Raw genomic sequence first — 21,959 nt, 5'->3', positions numbered from 1 at the left:
AGCTATATCCTATAAGAGTTAATCGTATTTAACTATTAAAGATACAGTCCTAACCCAACCCATGATTTTTTGCTATTAGAAGGGGAAAAAATGAAAAAGAAGAGAAAATTAACAAAGAAGTCACTTGGAACCCTCGGGATTCAAACCTTGGACCCCTTGCATGCTACGCAGAAGATCACCGACCTGTAGCCATGGGGGTTGCGCTGGCCCAGCCAGCGATTACCAGGGCATATATGACTTATGCTGATTGTGTCATCGCATCACATAGAATGCATGTATGCACAGTGCTTTTCATAGTGAGCTTTAGTGAAACTCAGTCTTGTTAGGATTAAACTTCAGTTTCAAATGGAATTGGGCCACTGACTGCACTGAGAGATAACAATATAGGAGTATCAACTGTTATTTGTAACATATCCTTTAAACATGTTTTTCTCAGAAACATATCTTGTCCTTCACGTACGCCACTCTGTGTTGCGACCGGCGAAATGTGTTATAAACATGTTTGGGTTTGTTGATGCAGTGAGTAGTTATCTACAAGCACCTCATTTGGTCTCAACTGTTCATAATTTGGTCACGGTCACCAATAAAAACATTTATTATACAAAATATGACATCACACTAACCTTAACTCTTAAATATTTTATGACCTTTTGAAATCTGTTTTGTAACATTAAGAAATACATAAAAGTAAAACAGACTTCAATTGAATCTTCATGATGATATATTGTAACATTGGACTATTCCAGTTAAAATCCATACACCCCCTCTGGAAGACATTGTCTTAATCTACCACACAGGGGTGTAGATTTCAAATGGAGTCACCCATTCAGGTAATCACATTTGAAATACACTCTCCCTGTGTGGAAAATTAAGGTCATGTCTTCCACAGGGTGTATGAATTTTAACCGGAATGGCCCTTTTGATGCAAAAACTGTAAGTCCAAGAGAGATTATTGTTCATGCATTATTTCAAAGAAGAAATGAAAATGAAATGTACACTGATGATGATGATACAGATATCATAGAGGTGCAATGGTACATAAATGCACTTTGAAGATCAAGGACAAAATAAAACAATAAAGACCTTTTTTATGTCTGTGACTGCTTAAGTGGGAGCAAAATGCATCAATGTATATATGATTAGTGAAGCGCAATGTACCTAACAACCAGAAAAGTTGAGAAATTTAAGGTTGCCGAACATGCATTTTAAAGATCTCCAGGTCCTTAAATTAAATTCAAGGAATGCCTAAAAGCACTGAATCAGAAACAACGTGCACTTAAAAAGAGCACAGTCATGAAATACTCATCTCTTAATTTATACCGCTATTACCAATGAATAAAAATTCATTTGCAGCAATTTGTTGTCTTCATGAGACAGCACTTGTACGTGACACCACAATTTGCTATCTTCAGTAGATAGCACTTGTACATGACAGCAACAATTTGCTATCTTCAGTAGATAGCACTTGTACATGACAGCAACAATTTGCTATCTTCAGTAGATAGCACTTGTATTTGGCAGCAACAATTTGCTATCTTCAGTAGATAGCACTTGTATGTAACAGCAACAATTTGCTATCTTCAGTAGATAGCACTTGTACGTGACACCACAATTTGCTATCTTCAGTAGATAGCACTTGTATTTGGCAGCAACAATTTGCTATCTTCAGTAGATATCACTTGTATTTGGCAGCAACAATTTGCTATCTTCAGTAGATAGCACTTGTATGTAACAGCAACAATTTGCTATCTTCAGTAGATAGCACTTGTACGTGACAGCAACAATTTGCTATCTTCAGTAGATAGCACTTGTATGTAACAACAACAATTTGCTATCTTCAGTATATAACACTTGTATGTGGCAGCAACAATTTGCTATCTTCAGTAGAAAGCACTTGTATGTAACAGCAACAATTTGCTATCTTCAGTATATAACACTTGTATGTAACAACAACAATTTACTATCTTCAGTAGATAACACTTGTATGTATGTGGCAGCAACAATTTGCTATCTTCAGTAGATAGCACTTGTATGTAACAACAACAATTTGCTTTCTTCAGTATATAACACTTGTATGTGGCAGCAACAATTTGCTATCTTCAGTAGATAGCACTTGTACATGACACCACAATTTGCTATCTTCAGTAGATATCACTTGTATTTGGCAGCAACAATTTGCTACCTTCAGTAGATATCACTTGTATGTGACAGCAACAATTTGCTATCTTCAGTAGATAGCACTTGTGTAAGAGCAACAATTTGCTATCTTCAGTAGATAGCACTTGTATGTGGCAGTAACAATTTGCTATCTTCAGTAGATAGCACTTGTATGTGACAGCAACAATTTGCTATCTTCAGTAGATATCACTTGTATGTGGCAGCACCAATATGCTATCTTCAGTAGATAGCACTTGTATGTAACAACAACAATTTGCTATCTTCAGTATATAACACTTGTATGTGGCAGCAACAATTTGCTATCTTCAGTAGAAAGCACTTGTATGTAACAGCAACAATTTGCTATCTTCAGTAGAAAGCACTAGCACTTATGTAAGAGTAAGAGCAACAATTTGATATCTTCAGTAGATAGCACCTGCATGTGATATATAAAACAATTTGCTATCTTCAGTAGATAGCAAGCTACAGTTTTTGTCTTCAATATATGAAGATCTTATTTCCAAATCATGTTAAGTCCACTAACACATGTTTCTGATTTATCTGTGCGATATTGCAATGGGTTGTGATGCTATAAGTATTATGATTTCATTTGGATGCACCATTACAAAGCAAACAGTGGATAGATGCACAGTAACAATACTGTGTGAAGCCTTTGTTTCCCAAATGAGAACAATAGTCTGCATATTGTTATGCAGCATTGTTGTGGTACATAATAGCTTGTTGATGGTACAACTCATTGTTGCTAATGTCAAACTTGTCAAAGTAATTGTGATTGTATCACACAAGTAAATGAGAAACATATGGTTGTGGACTTAACACGGTTTGGAAATAAGCTCTTCATATTTTTATCACTGAAGGGTAAGAATAGAAGAATCCATATTTTTTGCTATGATTTTGATTGAATAAAGTTCAGCAACAAGTCTCATACACGATGTTAACTAACATTCATGATTTAGGACATAGTTTAACATATATTATAAGTAATAAACATACTGCAAATTGACCAAAAAAGAGAAGCCAAATGATGAAATGGTGCAAATAATAAGGTAGTAAAGAATACTCTTAATTTGGTTTGTATGCTAACTAAACATTTCATGAGCAGCTCAACTTTAACATTATCGGATACCGGATATAGTCATATTGGCAATAAATACATGATAAATATACCAAATATTAAACCAAAAGGTCACATAAAGTGAGCAGGATGCATACCAATTATCATTGATATTGTTGGTATTTCAATCTTACAACTATACAACTTTTGCCCTGCGTGCTAGTCATAAGTTTTGAGACATTTTCTCAAAATATCAAGAGCTATCATAAGAACCACTGAACCAATAATAGGATTGTTTGTACTTATTTTAATGCATTTTTCATGCTGATGCCAAATATGGTCATGAAAATGTACAATTCAGAAATTAATGTATTTTTTAAACATTTTTGAAACTTGTCGTCTGCAGTCGACACCCGCGTGTACAGGGTTAATCAAGCATCTGGGTAGATCAGGAAATTACCGTTTATTACTGTGTTTAAAGTCAAGGATGTGACATTATACATCTAAAAGTTTCGCATTAAAAGTTCTGAATAAAATAACAAAACATACAAAAAGAACCACTGAAATCATACAAAGCAATGCTTATACTAATATTTGAATTCACTTTTGCATTGTGAAATGGTCAATTTTATATTTGAAATATTTGCTGGAAATTAGACAATTGCCAATATAATAGTGTAGATGGGATAAATAAGAGGAATAAAATTTCAATGCTGTGTGGGTGTGCAACTTTGAGAAAGGCCAAGGCTAACTAATAGCAATGATATTACATACATACAAATAAACAAGCTATATTAGAGTAATTTTCTTCATCAAGCGAATGATTAATATTGCAAAGTAGGTGTATGACAACTTTGTACCTACTTATTATATGGCTGGTTATGATAACAATGATGATAATGAAAGCTATGACAACAACATCAAAATATGATAACATTGATCTTGATTTCGAAAGGTCACAAAATATCAAAATGTATGGGCGCTTGTAATGCTAATGCTTAAAAATGAAAATTATTGTTCAATAATTATTGCTCTTGCTGATAAAGGCCAGTGGTACAGTATTTGTGACAAACCAAAATGGCGAATTAACCATAGCATTGCACACAGAGCAATTTTGAGTTGATACTCTTTGGTATAATCTCTTTAGCTTTCACAAAAAAGAAAAGTTATTTCAGAAGCTCAAACACGAGGCTAAAAAAAGTCATGTACCTTATTTCTTATATGTGGCTCGCTACCACGAAATGATTGTAAAGTCACGAGTTGGTAGTTTGAGACGTCCTGGCTGCTGCGTTGGTGTGCTTTGTTTCACACGCACCTGTTCAAGCTAATAGTAATGTCTGTATGTTCTTTGTGAATGGGGGGGGGGGGCACAAATGAAGGACATATCCTACTGGCTTGTACAGGTGCACAGCAAAGAACATCAGCTCTGCAACAAGGATGTCTTGAAACTACCATCATCTTGCGACTTTACATTCATTTCGTGGTAGCAGGTCACATATAAAGTATGCAATCAAGCCCCCTTTTTCCTTTCTCCCATTGCATTCTTGACCCACTTTTCCTCCACTAACAGCCAATATTTGGATAACAAACGGATAACTGAACACATGCAACATAGTTAGACAAAAGAGAAAATGTAACAGCTAGGCACAATATCTTTTGAGACAGGCAGGCATCTTTTTATACTGGTTTCTTTTCATGAAAACAGCAATATATTGGTTATTTATTTTTTCAATTGAAGTTTAACCATTAAGGTTCTTTGTTGCACATATTATGTAGCATGCCTGCAGTTAACACTCTCTGCATGGTTTCGACTATAGACGACAAGTTCCAAATTTTCTTTAAAAAGTGCAAAAATTCAGAACATTTTTATAACCATATTTGGAATCAGCATGAAAAATGCATTAAATTGAGTACAAACAAGCCTAGTATTGGTTCAGTGGTTCTTGCAATAATTCTTTATATTTTAAGAAAATGTCTCAACATTTTGACTTTTTATGTTGAAGTCTTATGGTCAGCACTCATATAAAGGCAATAACCATTCTTTGTTGTATACATGTGTGGCATGTCTGCAGTTAACAACAGTGATTTCCCTCTATGGAATTGTGTCTTGTAGGTACTTCTTTGTAAGGGCCCTTATCTTGAGGATGCATCTGATCAAATAAGTCTTGTTTTGTCAGGGGATGTGGCTAACAAATGTAGCATTTACTTTAAAGAGACTCCGATCAGGCAAGAAAACTGTACAAATGCCTGATGGTGGATGGAGTCAGTACAGCACAATTTTATTTTGAATTGAACAAAAATGTTGTACTGTTTTGTCAGATGAAAAAATAGCACGAAATTCTTGAAACACCCCCCCCCCCTCGCCGTAGAAGTGATGATGTATAATCAGGATTAATTACCATAGCAATAGGTTAAAACAATTTTTGAATATATCACCCTACACTACAAGCATGATGCACCATCTCCTGTGTATATCTGCAATCATAGATTGAATACAATACCGCTCTTTCTAAAGATACTGATCTTTCAGGTGGGACTGATCAGCAGTGCGATATATTCAAAAATTGTTTTAACCTATTGCTATGGTAGTTAATCCTGCTACATCATCACTTCGGCGAATATCATCTTAAAATTTGATTACGCATTCATTCTTAAATTTGATCATGCAATTTTTAATTTGATTATGCAACTTAAAAACAGATTAAAATCTTTTTTTGAATCATTCTCTAACAACATGTGTAAAGTGACTATAAACAAAGATCAATAAGACATTAAAAGTAGTTAACAATTGAGCATACAAAACATACAATTAAGATGAGTGAAAGATATCACTGAAAAAATAGCTGCCACTAGCAAAAAAATATTTGTTAGCACTTTCCGGATCAAAAGTTAACTCCTTTTTCAAAATGCAGGCACATCTTGCAAACTCAGTATAACAAAAACTCTGGCAGGCAGATTTGACCTCATCAACCTTAGCTACTTTTGCCAGATGTTGCCACATTGGGTAATGAATATAATTAAGTGCCAAATACTAGTTCTATTGAAACAGTTTTCTGATGAGTGAAATGTTAAAACAAACCCTTAAACATTGACAGATAGAAATTTGTGTAGATTCATATCAATATGATGCACTTGTCTGCTGCCACATGTGTCTCTTTTTACATAATAGTATGAGTAAATACCAGACTCATCTTAAGTGGAGGTCACTTTATATCATCCCCAAGTCACATGGTTTATGAATGTTTTCTGTATTCCTACTCTCTAATTTCCTAAGATTTAAAAATAAGTCTAAGAGACTTATTAAAATGACAAAACTTTTGAAAGACTTAAATTCAAATCTTTATTAGAGTATAATTTAACTCCATTAGATTTGAATTTTAAGTATTTTCAAAGTTTTGTCATTCTAATAAGTCCCTGGAATTTAGAGAGTAATCCATGTGATTTGGGGATGATTTGAAGTAACTTCCACTTGAGATGAGTCTGGTATTTATTCCTAGCTATTATGTAAAATGAGATATATGAAGCAGCTGACAAGTGCATCCTTTTGATATGGATGAACACGTTTTACAATTATGCTGTTGAAAATGTACAAAATTGGTGTCTTTATAAGAGACATTTTGAAGTGTAATGGTGATGGATAATTATACTTGAGGCAGCTTTCATTAATATCTTTTATACAACAACATCACTGTGGCAATCTTACGACAATCTGTACTTCAGTTTGAAAAGCATTAAGTAATTGGTTATGAAACGTCTGTCAATAACGTATGTATCTTCATGGATGCAAACGACCTATGGGTGCAAACGACCTTACACATTCATATTATTTCTGTCAATTAATTTGCCTGCATTGCAACTTGCTGAATTTGACAGATTCAACATGGTCGAACACTGAGGAAACAATAATAAGCAGCTTAATAGTTTAACCTGTTCCATTTCTAAGGGTATTTTTACCCCCTAAAAATAACCCATATCTACAGATTTGCCCCAAAATGCTGTATTAAATTTGAGTCAAGTCAAGTATGGACTCTTAAAATGCTGTGTTAAGTTTGAGTATAGTGAAATCTTGACTCTTAAAATCTGCATTGAATCTGAGTCAAGTCAAGCCTTGACTCTAATAATGTTGTATTGAGTCTGAGTCAAGTCAAGTCTTGACTCTTAAAATGCTGTATTGAGTCCGAGTCAAGTCCAGTATTGACTCTAAAAATGCTGTATTGAGTCCGAGTCAAGTCAAGTCTTGACTCTAAAAATGCTGTATGGAGTCCGAATCAAGTCAAGTCTTGACTCTAAAAATGCTGTATGGAGTCCGAATCAAGTCAAGTCTTGACTCTTAAAATGCTGTATTGAGTCCAAGTCAAGTCCAGTATTGACTCTAAAAATGCTGTATGGAGTCCAAGTCAAGTCAAGTATTGACTCTAAAAATGCTGTATTGAGTCCGAGTCAAGTCAAGTCTTGACTCTAAAAATGCTGTATGGAGTCCGAATCAAGTCAAGTCTTGACTCTTAAAAATGCTGTATTGAATCTGAGTCAAGTCTTGACTCTTAAAATGCCATATTGAGTCTGAGTCAAGTAAAGTCAGGACTCTTAAAATGCTGTGTTAAGCCTGAGTCAAACAAGTTATGAAAGTTTGCCAGTTGCATGACGAAACAATATGGACTACACTATCCCTTCCAAGAGGTGACATTCAAACATGATGAAGTCTACCTACTCCAGTATTATTCTTTGATTCCAATTAAAAAATATCATGTAAATTATTTTTTTAAACAAATTCATCAGGATTGTGAAGTAAATCAAAGTTCTTAGTTATGTAGACAAATCCAAAACATTTCTACTCACTTAGACAGTTTTGTCACGCAGGTCGGGCAACTTTTCCCGTGAGGCTTCTCATCCCTATGGTGCACAGTTCTTAACAGTGAAGAACTGAATAAGTCACCCTACCTGGGTGACAAAACTGTCTAAGTGAGTAGAATTCTTTTGGATTTGTCTACATAACTGAAAACTTTTATCATGTAAAATAGTATATTTTGTGATACAAGCAGACCAAAGGAAGCACCTGTCTAAAATATGTGAGACAATAGGCATGGTAAAGACTCATAACATTGTAGCCAACAAGTATGCTACAGATATCAGTGATAGGACACTTGGATACTGTGTATGTTGTTGATGATCAAGGGTGTACCCAGGAACCACATTAATAGTCCAGGAGCAAGATCCCACAGGGGGCCTAAATAAGGACTTGGTTCACCCCCACTACATACAAGGTTTGACACCATAGGTAGTTAGTATGGACCCTCTAGATCACTGCTAGGTAGGTAGTGGATTCAAATTGTGGTATCCCTTTTTTTTTACAGGTCATTTTATGTATGGACGTATAATCGCATAAAATCACCAAAAATAGGACAAAATTAAGGGGTAGGGGAAATATAAACTCCAAGAACTCCACTTTTACTCATGATATTGAATTCATTTTGGTATCAATATATAGCTAAATGATTTACCTAACTTTCTAGTATTATTTTTAAACAAAAACAGGTTTCATTTGAGCATATTTGGAAGTATATAGTCCATAAATGACCTGTAAAAAAAAAAAAAAAAAAAGTGATACCACAATTTGAGTCCACTACCTACCTAGCAGTGATCTAGAGGGTCCATACTAACTACCTATGGTGTCAAACCTTGTATGTAGTGGGGGGTGAACGAAGTCATTTTTTTGAGGTTGCTGCTCCTGTACTATAAGACCCCATCGCCATTTATGACTACCACTTTTATGTAGGGCACCTCAATTTAAGGCTCATTGATATTATGTAAGCTATACCTATCTACAATTTATGTACAATGACATGAAACCTACTGTCACGGAGGTATAAGTGCGTTAGTGTTATAGACCTGACGAGGAAGTCCTCTTTTGGTCTATACGCTAGCGCGCTCGCCTCTTAAACCCAGGGTCGTGGGTTTGAGTCCCGGCAGGACCGGAAGTGGCTCGAGGAGGCGCAGGATATTTCCGTGAGGGGTTTGTGACATAAATGGTGGCAGCGGTGGTCCCTGGTGTTTCTTAACACCAGGGGGATCACCCATCGGAAAGGGTTAGTCGTTCATAAAAAAATGGCTGGCCGAGTATGCCTTGTATCAAGGACGACCAGTCTGGCCGAGTATGCCTTGTATCAAGGACGACCAGTTTAAACAGAGGAAGTAAGGCGCGAGGACGCGCCTTACGAGGAGGGGGAGCATGTCACGGAGGTATAAGTGCGTTAGTGTTATAGACCTGACGAGGAAGTCCTCTTTTGGTCTAGCGCGCTCGCCTCTTAAACCCAGGGTCGTGGGTTCGAGTCCCGGCAGGACCGGAAGTGGCTTGAGGAGGTGCAGGATATTTCCGTGAGGGGCTTGTGACACTACCATGAAACCTACATTCGTAAATTTCACACTTACTATGCACTCAGGGCACTACAAGTTCATCCACTGAAATAAGTTTTGATAAATCTTGGGGATAAATTGATTGGTACAGCTTACAAAAAGTCAGTAAGCTTTAAATTGAAAGCGTCCTATAGATAAAAGGGTTTGTCGCGCATATGTGGTACACGGATGTGACCCCTGGGTGCACAAGCAGGAAGAATATCCCCAAATAGGCTGATTTTGCATGTTTTAGGCATTTGACCCTGGAGTGAGTGCACACCCTCTGCACCCCCTGGATACGCCCCTTTTGACGGTTCAATTTTCAAAATGACCTCCTTTGACGTGATTGGGATCAGACTGTGATAAGCATTACTCACCTCATCTGGTATGTTTATTGTTGTTCCTACTTCATTGGCCCACCATAGCATGAGATAAGAGAACACGCCAATCCATATAATGCTTCCTATAAAGGTGATAGGATACCACTTCTCCTTTTCCTGTAAATGTACAAAAATAAATAAAAATGTAATAAATGTGTTCTTAACATTACAGTAAGACAATATTTATTTATTTATTTAATTACCCTTTAATGGGCTATTCCAGTTGAAATCCATACACCCCTTATGGAAGACATGATCTTGATCTCCCACCCATTCAGGCAACCCCATTTGAAATTCATACTCCCTGTGTAGAAGATTATGGTCATGTCTACCACAGGGGGGTTGTGGATTTCAATTGGAATAGCCAAAATGCGAAGGACACATAGTCGCAGACATGGAACAAGTTGACATTATTAAACTTTATTTTGAGACTTTATACACAATTCTAAAGTAACATTATAAATTATAACATGTGAATATGTAATTTTAAAGTGTGGATTGACGATGTGTATATACTGAAGAAAGCAATATTTCCAAAATAAACAATATGGTTTTAAACTTGTTAAAATCTTCAAGTTTTACTGCAGAAAAAATGAGCACTTCTAAAAAAACATGAAGATGCAAAAATACTTCTAAATATAGAGTTGTATTGAACCCAATGGAATGTCTGTGATGGAAACTACTTTTTTTAATGCTTCACATGCAAATATGCATAAATTATTCAAGTCTTCATGATATAATGTAGAATTCTAATAATAAAGCAGAAGTGAATTTTCTCATATGAAAAATGCAAAATTACTCTGTTGTTATGCTTTTGAAAAGTGAAATATTATACATTATTTCATAAAACCTTTGCAGTATCCCCTTTCTCATTACCTGAATTTGATATTTGTAGAGCTTGCAAAATATCCACCAAAATGTGATTTTTACCATACTTTTTTTCATGAAGTTCTGTGAAATTTGCAAATTTGCTTTTCTCTTTGAGATTGTGATAAGAACTGATATCATCACACCATGCAAATGGCAAGGACTGTGTCCAGTGTCCTTGACATTTAGAAAATTTAGCTTGATCATATCACATTTGTCCCAAAATAAATTGTCTTTTTTTCATCAATAGATCTTTAGTCTATTTAACAACAATATGCACAAACAATGCACCAACATTAAGTCTCTCTACACTGGTGTCGACTGCAGACTACAAGTTTCAATTTCTTTTAATTCCAAAATTTCAGAATTGGGCATTTTCATGACCATACAGGGTGTCCCAAAAAAAAGAGGCCCCACATTGCGCCCTCTTTTTCTCCTATTTCTGAAACGTTGATCAAATATATTTTGGTATGTGAAGAAACCCTAAATCGTTAGCTTTAATAAACCAAAACAATTCTTTCAATCGGCTCCCAATTTTTGAAGATATGCCCTCTTTAAGAAATGTACCCGTTTTTCACTCTGTCCACGGATGAGGTTTGGCTACATCAAAGATTTAAACGAAACACACGGTTAATGACATGGATAGATAATAGCATTAGTCTTGGGAAAGCATTTACTATAAGCGAGGATCACCAGCTAGCTTCAAACATCTTCGCAACCCTCAGATTACTGCTGCATTCATGAGTATCCGGCGCACAAGGCCTTAAGGATGGTACGCAACGCAATTAATGCAATGAGAACTAGGGCTGAAACGTCACGGAATCAACCAGGTAGAGGGCAGAGCAGCACAGTAAACTCACTTCAAAAGAACCAAAGACAAACTAAACAGCCCTTTTCAGGGCTACCTTTTATTCTAAAAAGAGAAATGACTTATGTTGTCAATAAAAAGAAAGCAAGAAACGAGAAAACCATAAGTAATTGCAAGTATAGCAAAAGAAGTCCCATCCGACATCAATTTCGCCCAAATTAATGACACTTAACAAAATCCATAACCCATAAGCCCACCGGTAAATCCCATTCCCTTAAATATAGTTGTTATTTTATAAAGTTATCATCGGGAATGTTTTATATTCATGCATGGTATATGCACTTTTCAATCTTTGAAGTAGCAAACCTCCTCCGTGGACAGAGTGAAAAACGGATACATTTCTTTAAAAGGACATATCTTCAAAAGTTATGAGCCCATAGAAATAATTGTTTTGGTTTATTAAAGCTAACAATTGAAAGTTTCTTTTCATACCAAAATATATTTGATCAACTTTTCAGAAATAGGAGAAAAAGGGGGCGCAATGAGGGGCCTCTTTTTTTTGGGACACCCTGTAGTTTGAATCAGCATGAAAAATGCATTAAAATGAGTACAAACAGCCGTGGTTCAGTGTTTCTTGAGAGAGCTCCTGATATTTTCAGAAAATATCTCAAAACTTGGGACTTTTTATGTTGAAGCCTTTGACTTGCATACTGAGCATTAAGACTTTCTGTTCCTGAGATATATCACCCCTTTCAGTGGGACCTCAAGATTAATTTGGCTATTCCAGTTGAAATCCATACACCCTCTGTGGAAGACATGACCTTTAATCTCCCACATAATGGGTGTCGATTTCAAATGGAGTTCCCCATTCAAGTAACCCGTCCCGTTTGAAATTCACACTCCCTGTGTGGAAGATAAAGGTCATGTCTTCCACAGGTGGAGTATGGATTTCAACTGGAATAGCCCAGTTACCCATCTGCCGACCACACCCCGGGACCACACCCTATGACCAGAATCACTGGATCATATGCCTCTATGCACTAATCTCTAAACCTCTGCACCATTCCCTTATTTTATTAAAGGATTGTGTCTTACCAACATTCAGTACAACACGTTTGCAACAATGTGCATCACCATGGTTACAGGACCATTATCGCAAGTTGAATATGGCGAGAACAAGAAGGAAATGTCACATTTTAACAATTATGATGCAGTGGATTGTTAGTAGGTCACACTGCTTTGTTATGAAAGCCCACTCTACTGTTCACACCCTTAAAAAGCATCTGTAGATAGAATGAATGAAATTCAGTGTTTCATTAAAACAGGAATCCATGGTAACCCCTGTACTATTAACGTTGAACACTTTATCATGTGATAATTAAACTTATACATTATACATTAACATCCTGTCTATTCCATCATGACGACCTACTTTTCAAATGTACTTTACATAAGCCACCTGATTAATATTTCTCTCACAGCTGAATGCAAAGGTGTTGATTCGTGTTTCATATTATTACATATTGCAACTTTTGTATCTTCTTTAAATGTTTCTTTTTTTGACTTGCATCATGCAGTGTGATTCAGCACAGGCGAGGGCAGGCCCATAGTCAGGGGGTCTGATGCACCCCCAAATTTGCAAAAGTATACAAAAAGTCCCAAAATGTAAGAATTTGCGAGCGTAACGAGCCAACAAATTGAGTTTTTAAAGCTTTTTTGGTCAAAAACAGGTCAAAATTTGGGGAAGAAAGTCCACTCTTCACAAAATTTCCCCCACAAAAAAACCCACTTTTTCAAAATCTGGCTATGGGCCTGAGCGGGGGTTGGGGTGGTAGGTGGTATGAGTGGGGTTCTGGAATACTTTTCACTTCCTTCCTTTTCTCTTTCTCATCCCTCTTCCTTTATTCTCATTCTCTTCTTCTTCCCTGTCCTTTTCCTCCCGAGTCTGAGTTGGGATAGTGGGTAGTATGAGTGGGGTTCTATTAATTCTTATCTTTTCATTTCACTTAGGGACAACATCTAAATTTAGTCCTATAATGCTATCGGTGCCACCATAGATGCTATTGGCTCTTTCTATTGAGTTTATCATGGGTCCGATCATGGGTCATCTACCCTACCTTTAGCAGACGAGCCATGGGGAGAGCAGATTTTTTTGTCCTGCAGGGAATTGAACCTGGGACTTCTCGCACCAAAGACAAAGACCTTAACCAGTGTGCCATGCTACTCCCTTTCTTCTCTTTATCCATCCTTTCCTTTTCTTCACTTATTTCCTATTCCACTCTTTTCTGTGTATTTTTAAAGGCATGCTGAATATAGTCCTATGCATCAGCGGCAGAACCGGGGGGAGGGGCTGGGGGCCAGTGTCCCTCCACTTTTTTGACTGGGGTCTGGCCCTCCCACTTTTAACCCATAATGTGCAGTATGTAACATGTCTGGGTGAACATTAATAATCAAATCTCTATTCTTAAAGAAAGTTTTAAAATGATGCACGAAATGGCTTCAATTGGACCTTCATTTTGCAAAATTTTCCAACCCCCTTGTATTAGGACACCCAACACTAAATGCAATGATTTATACAATTATAGTGAAAACAATTTGGGCCTTCATTTAACCCATTTTCGGATTTTCCAAACTAAAATTGTACACAATAATAGTGCCAGAATGGTCCACCAAATGGCTTCAATTGGGCCTTCAGTTTGCACAAGTTTCTCACTTCTCAGGGGGGCACATCCCCCCTCAGACACCCCCTCTGCCGTGCAAGCGCAACGCGATGGCCACTTCGTGGCCAGTATTTAGATATTTAGTATTTAGATTTTTTACATTACCCTGACTGGCCCCCCTACTTTCAAAATCATTCCGCCGCCGCTGCTCCTATGTGGCTCTGCCTCTGGGGTGTTAATAATGGAAGGATGCCTATCAGATCACATAGAGTATTATAAAGTGCAACAGTAGGTTCAAAACAGTTGCTCTGTAAGATCGATAATGATCTCTATGGCACGTTTATGTAATGGAATGAGCATAGGATGTTATCAGCTGGTTTCTCACAACTGCAGATCACAACTAATACAAATCAGGGGCCGGTTCGCGAAACTCAGTCGCAAACTTGCGAGAGTTGTATGTCAATGGACATATCATGCCATATACAATATACATATTCAAATATGATTAATAGTCTATCCGTGCATGACATACAACCGATTTTCGTGAACCAGGCCCTGCTTTGGAAATTCCAATTATACAATATTGACTGGGTGTTACTATGTTCATTTATGTAGAAGGTTCAAAAATAGCCTGAAGGGTAGAAAATGTAAATGGGCTATTCCAGTTGAAATCCGTACCCCGTATGGAAGATATGCCCCTAATCTTACACGCAGTGAGTGTGAATTTAATTTCAAATGGAGTTACTTGAATGGGTGACTCCATTTGAAATCTCCACCCCATGTGTGGAAGATTAAGGTTATGTCTTCCATAGGGGGTGTATGGATTTCAACTGGAATAGCCCCCATGAAAGAGACAGGTTGAAATGGTTATTTCCACCTGACCATGGCAAATGAATAATTTAAATATTCGAATGAATGTTGGATTCCGTCCCTTTTGTGTCTTGCATACACTGCTTTAGATTTTGGCTCAGGCAGCTTTTCTCTGTGAGAAAGTGATCAGAACTGATATCATCACTGTCACAACATTCAGCTTTTACAAAGTATCAATTAATGTTAATTAGCAAATTTGCGACAAGGAAAATTTTTTCAAGGATGCAAATATTAGAAATTCTAAATATATAAAATATCATATTGTCATATGAAAGGTCCCGTGAAAGGTAATTAAATTTGGAAAACAATTCTCTCACCAGCTTTTTTTAATTAAGCATTTCCATTTCAAGTTACAAGTGTTTCTAAATTTCCCTAAAATAACAATCATTTTTCTAAAAAAGCTGCCAAGAGAATTTAGCTATTGGATGGTGTATAAAAGCTTAAAAGCTTTTATACATCATCCCTGAAACTCTGGAAACCATAACAAATTAAAATGTTGAAAAATTGAGGTAATTTTCAAAAAAAATTAAGAATTAGATAACATTTTTGTTATTTTTGTTATAAAACTCTAAAAGTAGATGGAGTGAAGACTTATCTTTAGCATGCTTAGTTTGTTCTATAAAGTTTTAAATGAAAAACATGCAAAGGGATGCAAATTATTTCATTGTGTTACAAAATGCCATGTTATAGTGATTCCAGAATCCAGGATTGAATTTTAAATTGAATTTTAAATTTTTTTTGTTCCTATGTGTAAGTAAGAATGTATAATGATCAAGTACAAACAAACACCCTAACAAACAAATAAACAAGCAAACAATCAAACCTTCTATATGGATGATATTACTCGAATGTTGTAAACTGCACTGCAACGTACAATATTTATTTTTGGAGAGATGTACCAAGAGGTTTTAAAACTGCAGTAGGCCTACTTCTCCTTCAATCTCCCAGACCTTCTATCATCATATATTAATGGGAAATAAAGACGTCACAAAAAGTGACGCAGCTGTTATGAATAAGTCTATAGCTTCAGAACTAATAATTGTTTTCACAATATTTCAACATAGAAAGAATGATGATTTATTTACGCACATTTTGATACCCCATTCGTCCAATTTGGTTCAATATCAACACCACAGCAGTGTTTTTAAAGAGAAAACCCCAAATTGAAAAGTTTCAGCTATTTGTATCAATTTGAAGTCAGCACAAAGATATTAATGCTGGGTTTTACATGCCACATTGCTTGCGTATAACCATTGATCGCTGCAAACTGCAACTTTTAAATAAGGGTATTTTCTTTAAAAGCACTGGTTAATATTGAATTAGACAAATGGGGTATCAAAATGGACGTAAATAAATCATTCTTCTTTCTACTTTGAAATATTGTGTAAAAATTTTTAGTTCTGAAGCTAAAGGCATATTTATAACAGCTGCATTACTTTTTGTGCAGTCTTTTCAAGTCTTTTACTGCATTATTTCTTTTAATATTTTCTAGGCTTTCAAATAGAGAAGAAAAAGTGTGTCATAGATTCAAACTTTTTTCCACAAGTATAGTCTACCTGTCCCATAACATGCAATGACTTGCATTTCCCCCACCACAATTAAATGACCCCTCCAGCCTCATAAATAAGTCATCCATCCATCCCTAAATAATTTATCCATCCTACAGAACTGCCTCATCTCCACAGAGCCTCCTTTAGATGCAAATATGACTTGCATTTCAGAACACCACCGCAATTGAATGACACCTCCATCTTCAATAAATGACTTGCATTTCCCTCACACAACCCCACCACAATTAAATGACCCCTCCAGCCTCATAAATAATCCCTCCATCCATCCCTAAATAATTTATCCATCCTACAGAACTGCCTCATCTCTACAGAGCCTCCTTTAGATGCAAATATGACTTGCATTTCAGAACACCACCGCAATTGAATGACACCTCCATCTTCAATAAATGACTTGCATTTCACCCACACAACCCCCACCACAATTAAACGACCCCTCCAGCCTCATAAGTAATTCCTCCATCCACCCCTAAATAATTTATCCATACAGAACAGCCTCATCTCCACCGAGCCTCCTTGAGATGCAATAATTTGCATTTCCCACACAGAACACCAGCCATGATTGAGTGACACCGCCATCTTCAATAAATGACTTGCATTTCCCCCACACAACCCCACCACAATTAAATGACCCCTCCAGCCTCATAAATAATCCCTCCATCCATCCCTAAATAGCTTATCTATCCTACAGAACTGCCTCATCTCTACAGAGCCTCCTTCTTTAGATGCAAATATGACTTGCATTTCAGAACACCACCACCGCAATTGAGTGACGCCTCCATCTTTATAAATAACTTCTCCATCCACCCCAAAATAGTTTTTCAACTCCACAGAGTCCTTACTATTCCACCCCCACAAAACCAGAATACCGCACAAACACCACAAAAAGAAGTGACATAATATTATGTTTCTGAGAAAATGAAGCAAATATTTAAGTTATATAGATTTATATAAGTTTTTCTCTCTGACTAGCTGAATAAAATGAATGTTTTGACAAGTAAAAAAGTCATGAACCGAGTCCATGAATTATATACATTAGTTTATTTGTATAATATTATCACAACAACAGAAATATAAAAAATAAAAATGAATGTCAGATGTGGAGTCAAATGATTCATGTTTTGGCGGTTCTTCGTGGAAAATACAAGAAAAAAGGTATTATGTTTGTTTTTTCAACTTTCCGATGCTACAACTAAACCCACTCTTTTTAAAACAACACACACATGTTTATCTATAAGCAAAAGATATCACTTTTTTATATTTGTCCCATACACTCATTTGTCCTAATGTGGGCAGAATAAACCCCAATACTTCACTTCTTTTGAATGTTTACAAGAAGAAAAAAACTTTAAAAAAACTCCACACAACACCATGCAAAAGTCAAACAGAACAGAATGGGTATTTTCCATAATATGAGACTGATCTTTGTAAAATGTATGTTGAATCTAAAAGTAAGACCACACTAAGATTATTATTAGCCTATGTCAGTGGTTTTAATGCGGCGATGTAATGTGATCTAGTGCACACATTTACACTACTTCATCTACTGTAGAAAGCACTATTAAATCTATACACAGCAAACAAAAAAGTAGGGGTGGCAGGAAGTTATAAGTCAAAAGAGGATTTGTGTGAATTACCCTAATTCAATGCAGCTTGTCTAATTAAAATGAACAGTGTTTCACTAAGTGCAAAATGGATTTCCTTTAAAGCCCATTCAGTGATCCCAGCAAAAGTGTGAAAAAATAAAAAATAAAAAATAAAAAAAGTTAAAAATGAAGGAAAAGTCATTAAAATTGTCATTGGGTATTTTTAAATGAAACATTGGCGAATGACCAAAAAATGGCAGTATTGACATAGTGGAAGCCTCAAATATATGTAGCTAAAGTAGAGAAATTATGTTTTCATGTAAAATGTCCTATTTTGTCTTAAATACACAGCTTTTGGCTTAACCACTTTGAAGGCTATGTCAGCAAATATATGCTACTAACAAAAATGAATTTTGATAATTTTTATGATTTTCTAAATGAGCAAATCATTGAAAAGGCCTAAATTCATTCCAGTAGCGTATTTAACCCTTTTTGAACGGGCATGCCCCCGCACCAAAAAAAAAAAGAGAGAGAGAGAGAGAGAAAGGGAGGGAGGGGAGAGAGAGAAAGAGGAGAGAGAGAAACACAGGAACGGAACATTAATTTAGGCCTTGTGCGACTATAGATAGCCCTATGCTAGCCTATATTTTGTGATAGGGGCCTACTTTCCGAGCACGCTGGCAATTTGAGAGCACACTTTTAGGCCTATGGCATAAGTTGTGCCGTCATTTGGCAAATTTTCGGCCTTTTCAAACTTAAATTTTACACAATATTCAGTGCAAAAATAGTCCAACAAATTGCTTCAATTAGGTCTTCATTTTACAAAATTTTCTCACTTCTGAGGGGGCACATCCCCCTCAGACACCCCCTGCAAGCACTTCATGGGTACATAATTATAAAACAATAATTCATATAATAAAAGTCAAAACTTGTCCACATGGCTTCAATTGGGCCGTCTATTCGCAAATTTTGGGCTTTTTCAAACTAAAATTTTACACAATAATAGTGACAAAATGGTCTACCAAATGGCTTCAATTGGGTCTTCATTTTCCAAAAGTTTCTAATTTCTGAGGGGGCACATCCCCAGACACCCCGCTCACAGCAAAAACACAATTTATGCCCCGGTCTCACTTAATTCCTGGATACGCTACCTGCATTCTCTCAAACAAGGGAAGAGGTTTACGCATCCTGTGCTGGAACAGAAACACCCAAACATTACTAGCACACACAATCAAATGAATGATGTTTAACCGTCATTCTTAATAGCAGAAAGGAGAACCACGCATCACACACTATACTATGATCAGTTCGTATTAAGCGAGAATTAGTCAATTTTGTTACTGTGCATGTCAACTAGCAACACATTCTGACTTTGAAGTGTTGCACTTTTACTTTATCAGAAAGTAAAAATAATGTTTAGTATTTAATTTCACTCCCATGTTGACCAGCAAGTGCCGTCCTTGACAAGACATGGTTCAACTATCCTCATCAGGAGCAGCTATGTATAGCATTTCTATTGCAAGGTTGTTCAGCAGGAAAAGACATTCAGGGGCTGCATTTTAATAAACTTAATTGCCTTTTTCAAGTCAAATCAACCCAACAAAAGTATATGACATTATATTCCCATGATTCTATTGAAAGAAAAGGAAATTGGCTGTTCCATTTGAAATTCACACTCCCCCTGTGGAAGGTTTTGCCAAAGTCTTCCACAGAGGGAGTATGGGTTTTAAATAAAACATACAATTATGGGTATAAACTTGCATTTGAAACATTCAATCCACTTATTGAAGATACAGGTAGTCGTATACAGCAAGAGTATGGGTTTCAAATTAATTAGCCCTAGCCAATTCCATTTGAAAAACATCTGTGGAAGACTTTTCTTAAATCTTCCACAGAGGGGATGTGGATTTCAAATTGAATAGCCTAATCTTCTATCGGGCAAAATGAATGCACAGCAACCAATGACCTCGTATAGCACAGCACCCAATGCACAATATTTTGACAACTCTATACCATCCACTGTTTTTCCTACAATAGGGGAAGTTCAAGTTCAGCCTTAAGATGTTTCTATAACTGTTCCTTGCATATTGTTCATGAAAATATCCTTACCTATTGAAAAGCTGGATAAGAAGAGAGGTCTATCAGGGCCAATATATAGTACGATATTTTGTATGCAATTGCCACAAATACTATACAGCAAAATTGGCGCTAAGTTTGTCACAATGGCAAAAGTAGTAAGTTAGAATTGAGCTCAAAAAGAAACTTATAATTTTTACAACTTAGAATCACAAGGTCATATCTTAAAATACTGTCAATCAAAATGAACCAAAATTACACACAGGATAACCTTAATACTCTACACAAAACACATGTCAGTAACCAAGCAGTTGTCCAACTGACACAACAGCAAAATGCACTGTCATGGGACAGCTTCCTGGACTTCCATCACTTTCACAGCCCAACATTTGGCACCCAGGACAAAAAATCTGTGAGAATGTACACAAGATCCTTGCACAGATGATAAAAAGGTGCTGCTTCCTGCTTTTCATGCACTTTTTTCATGAAACAGGGCTGGGCTGTGAATGTGGTCCAGGAAGCTGTCCCATATCAGTGCATTTTGCTGTTGTGTCAGTTGGATAACTGCTTGGTTAGTGGCATGTGTTAAGAGTAGAGTATTGAAGTAAATCTGTGTGTAATTTGGTTCAATTTGATGGACAGGATTTCAAGATATGACCTTGTGAAAAATTATAAGTTTCTTTTTGAGCTCAGTTTATTTTCTCATGGCAGCAAAAATATGCTGCAGTTATAAGATATAAAGAAGCAGTTGTGGCAACAAAGGGTGTCATTTTCTCCTCAAACTCCTCCCACTGGTTTCCTTCTTCCATCAGAACAAAAAAAACCCACTATTTGGGGAAAATTGCCCCCCCCCCCCCCGATTCCAGATTATCAGGGGAGGGGCTTGTATTCTGAAGTGGATATCATGCTCATGCACAAAATGGACCCTAAACAAGAATTTTTGAGCTTCCATCATACCATACACACATACATGTACTTTGGTCACAGTTTACTACTCTGAACCAGCAGAAACATCATTATCTTGCCATATATGGATGTTTCATTGTCAGGGTCCTTCTTATACTCCAGGAAAAGAATAAAAATCCAATAACATAAAGTATATTATTATTAAGTGACTGAGAGTGCACAATCCCTTTAATAAATGCACTAATCAAGAAAGGAAATGGAAGAAAAATAAGCACCTGTCAAAAACCATATACTTTCCTAAAAGCTTTCAAATTCAATTCAAAAATAGCAGCAAAATGGAAGTAATGTGTGACAAAAAGCAAGATTATAATGAAACCGCAAATGCTAAAATAGAAAACTTGTCTCAGAATTCCAAAGATATTTGAACAACTGAACCTATTAATAGTACTGCTAGTTATTTTAATACATTAACATCTGAAATATTTAAACATTTTTATTTTTCTTTCTTGAATTTCCTGTCTATACCTCCACCATAAGACCATGCAGATGGTTAACTCCCATATAAAATGACAACCTGTTTTTCATACCTAACCAAATCTTATTAATTAAACAGTAT

The 21,959-nt window shown here is 36.3% G+C and overlaps 1 protein-coding gene across 1 annotated transcript in view; it reads right to left on the bottom strand.

Moving 5' to 3' along the window:
- The window catches only part of LOC140159223 (sodium/potassium/calcium exchanger 2-like), a 124,011-nt gene that overhangs the window by 40,015 nt on the left and 62,037 nt on the right, over positions 1-21,959 (bottom strand). Inside the window, exon 3 of the mRNA XM_072182630.1 lies at positions 10,000-10,119. Coding sequence (XP_072038731.1) covers positions 10,000-10,119 — 120 coding nt within the window. The remainder of the gene's footprint in view (positions 1-9,999; positions 10,120-21,959) is intronic.

This window comes from Amphiura filiformis, chromosome 8 (assembly GCF_039555335.1).
Source record: "Amphiura filiformis chromosome 8, Afil_fr2py, whole genome shotgun sequence".
NCBI classification, from domain to species: Eukaryota; Metazoa; Echinodermata; class Ophiuroidea; order Amphilepidida; family Amphiuridae; genus Amphiura; species Amphiura filiformis.
The sequence above is the reverse complement of the archived record's forward strand: the minus strand, read 5'-3'. Positions and strand labels throughout refer to the sequence as shown.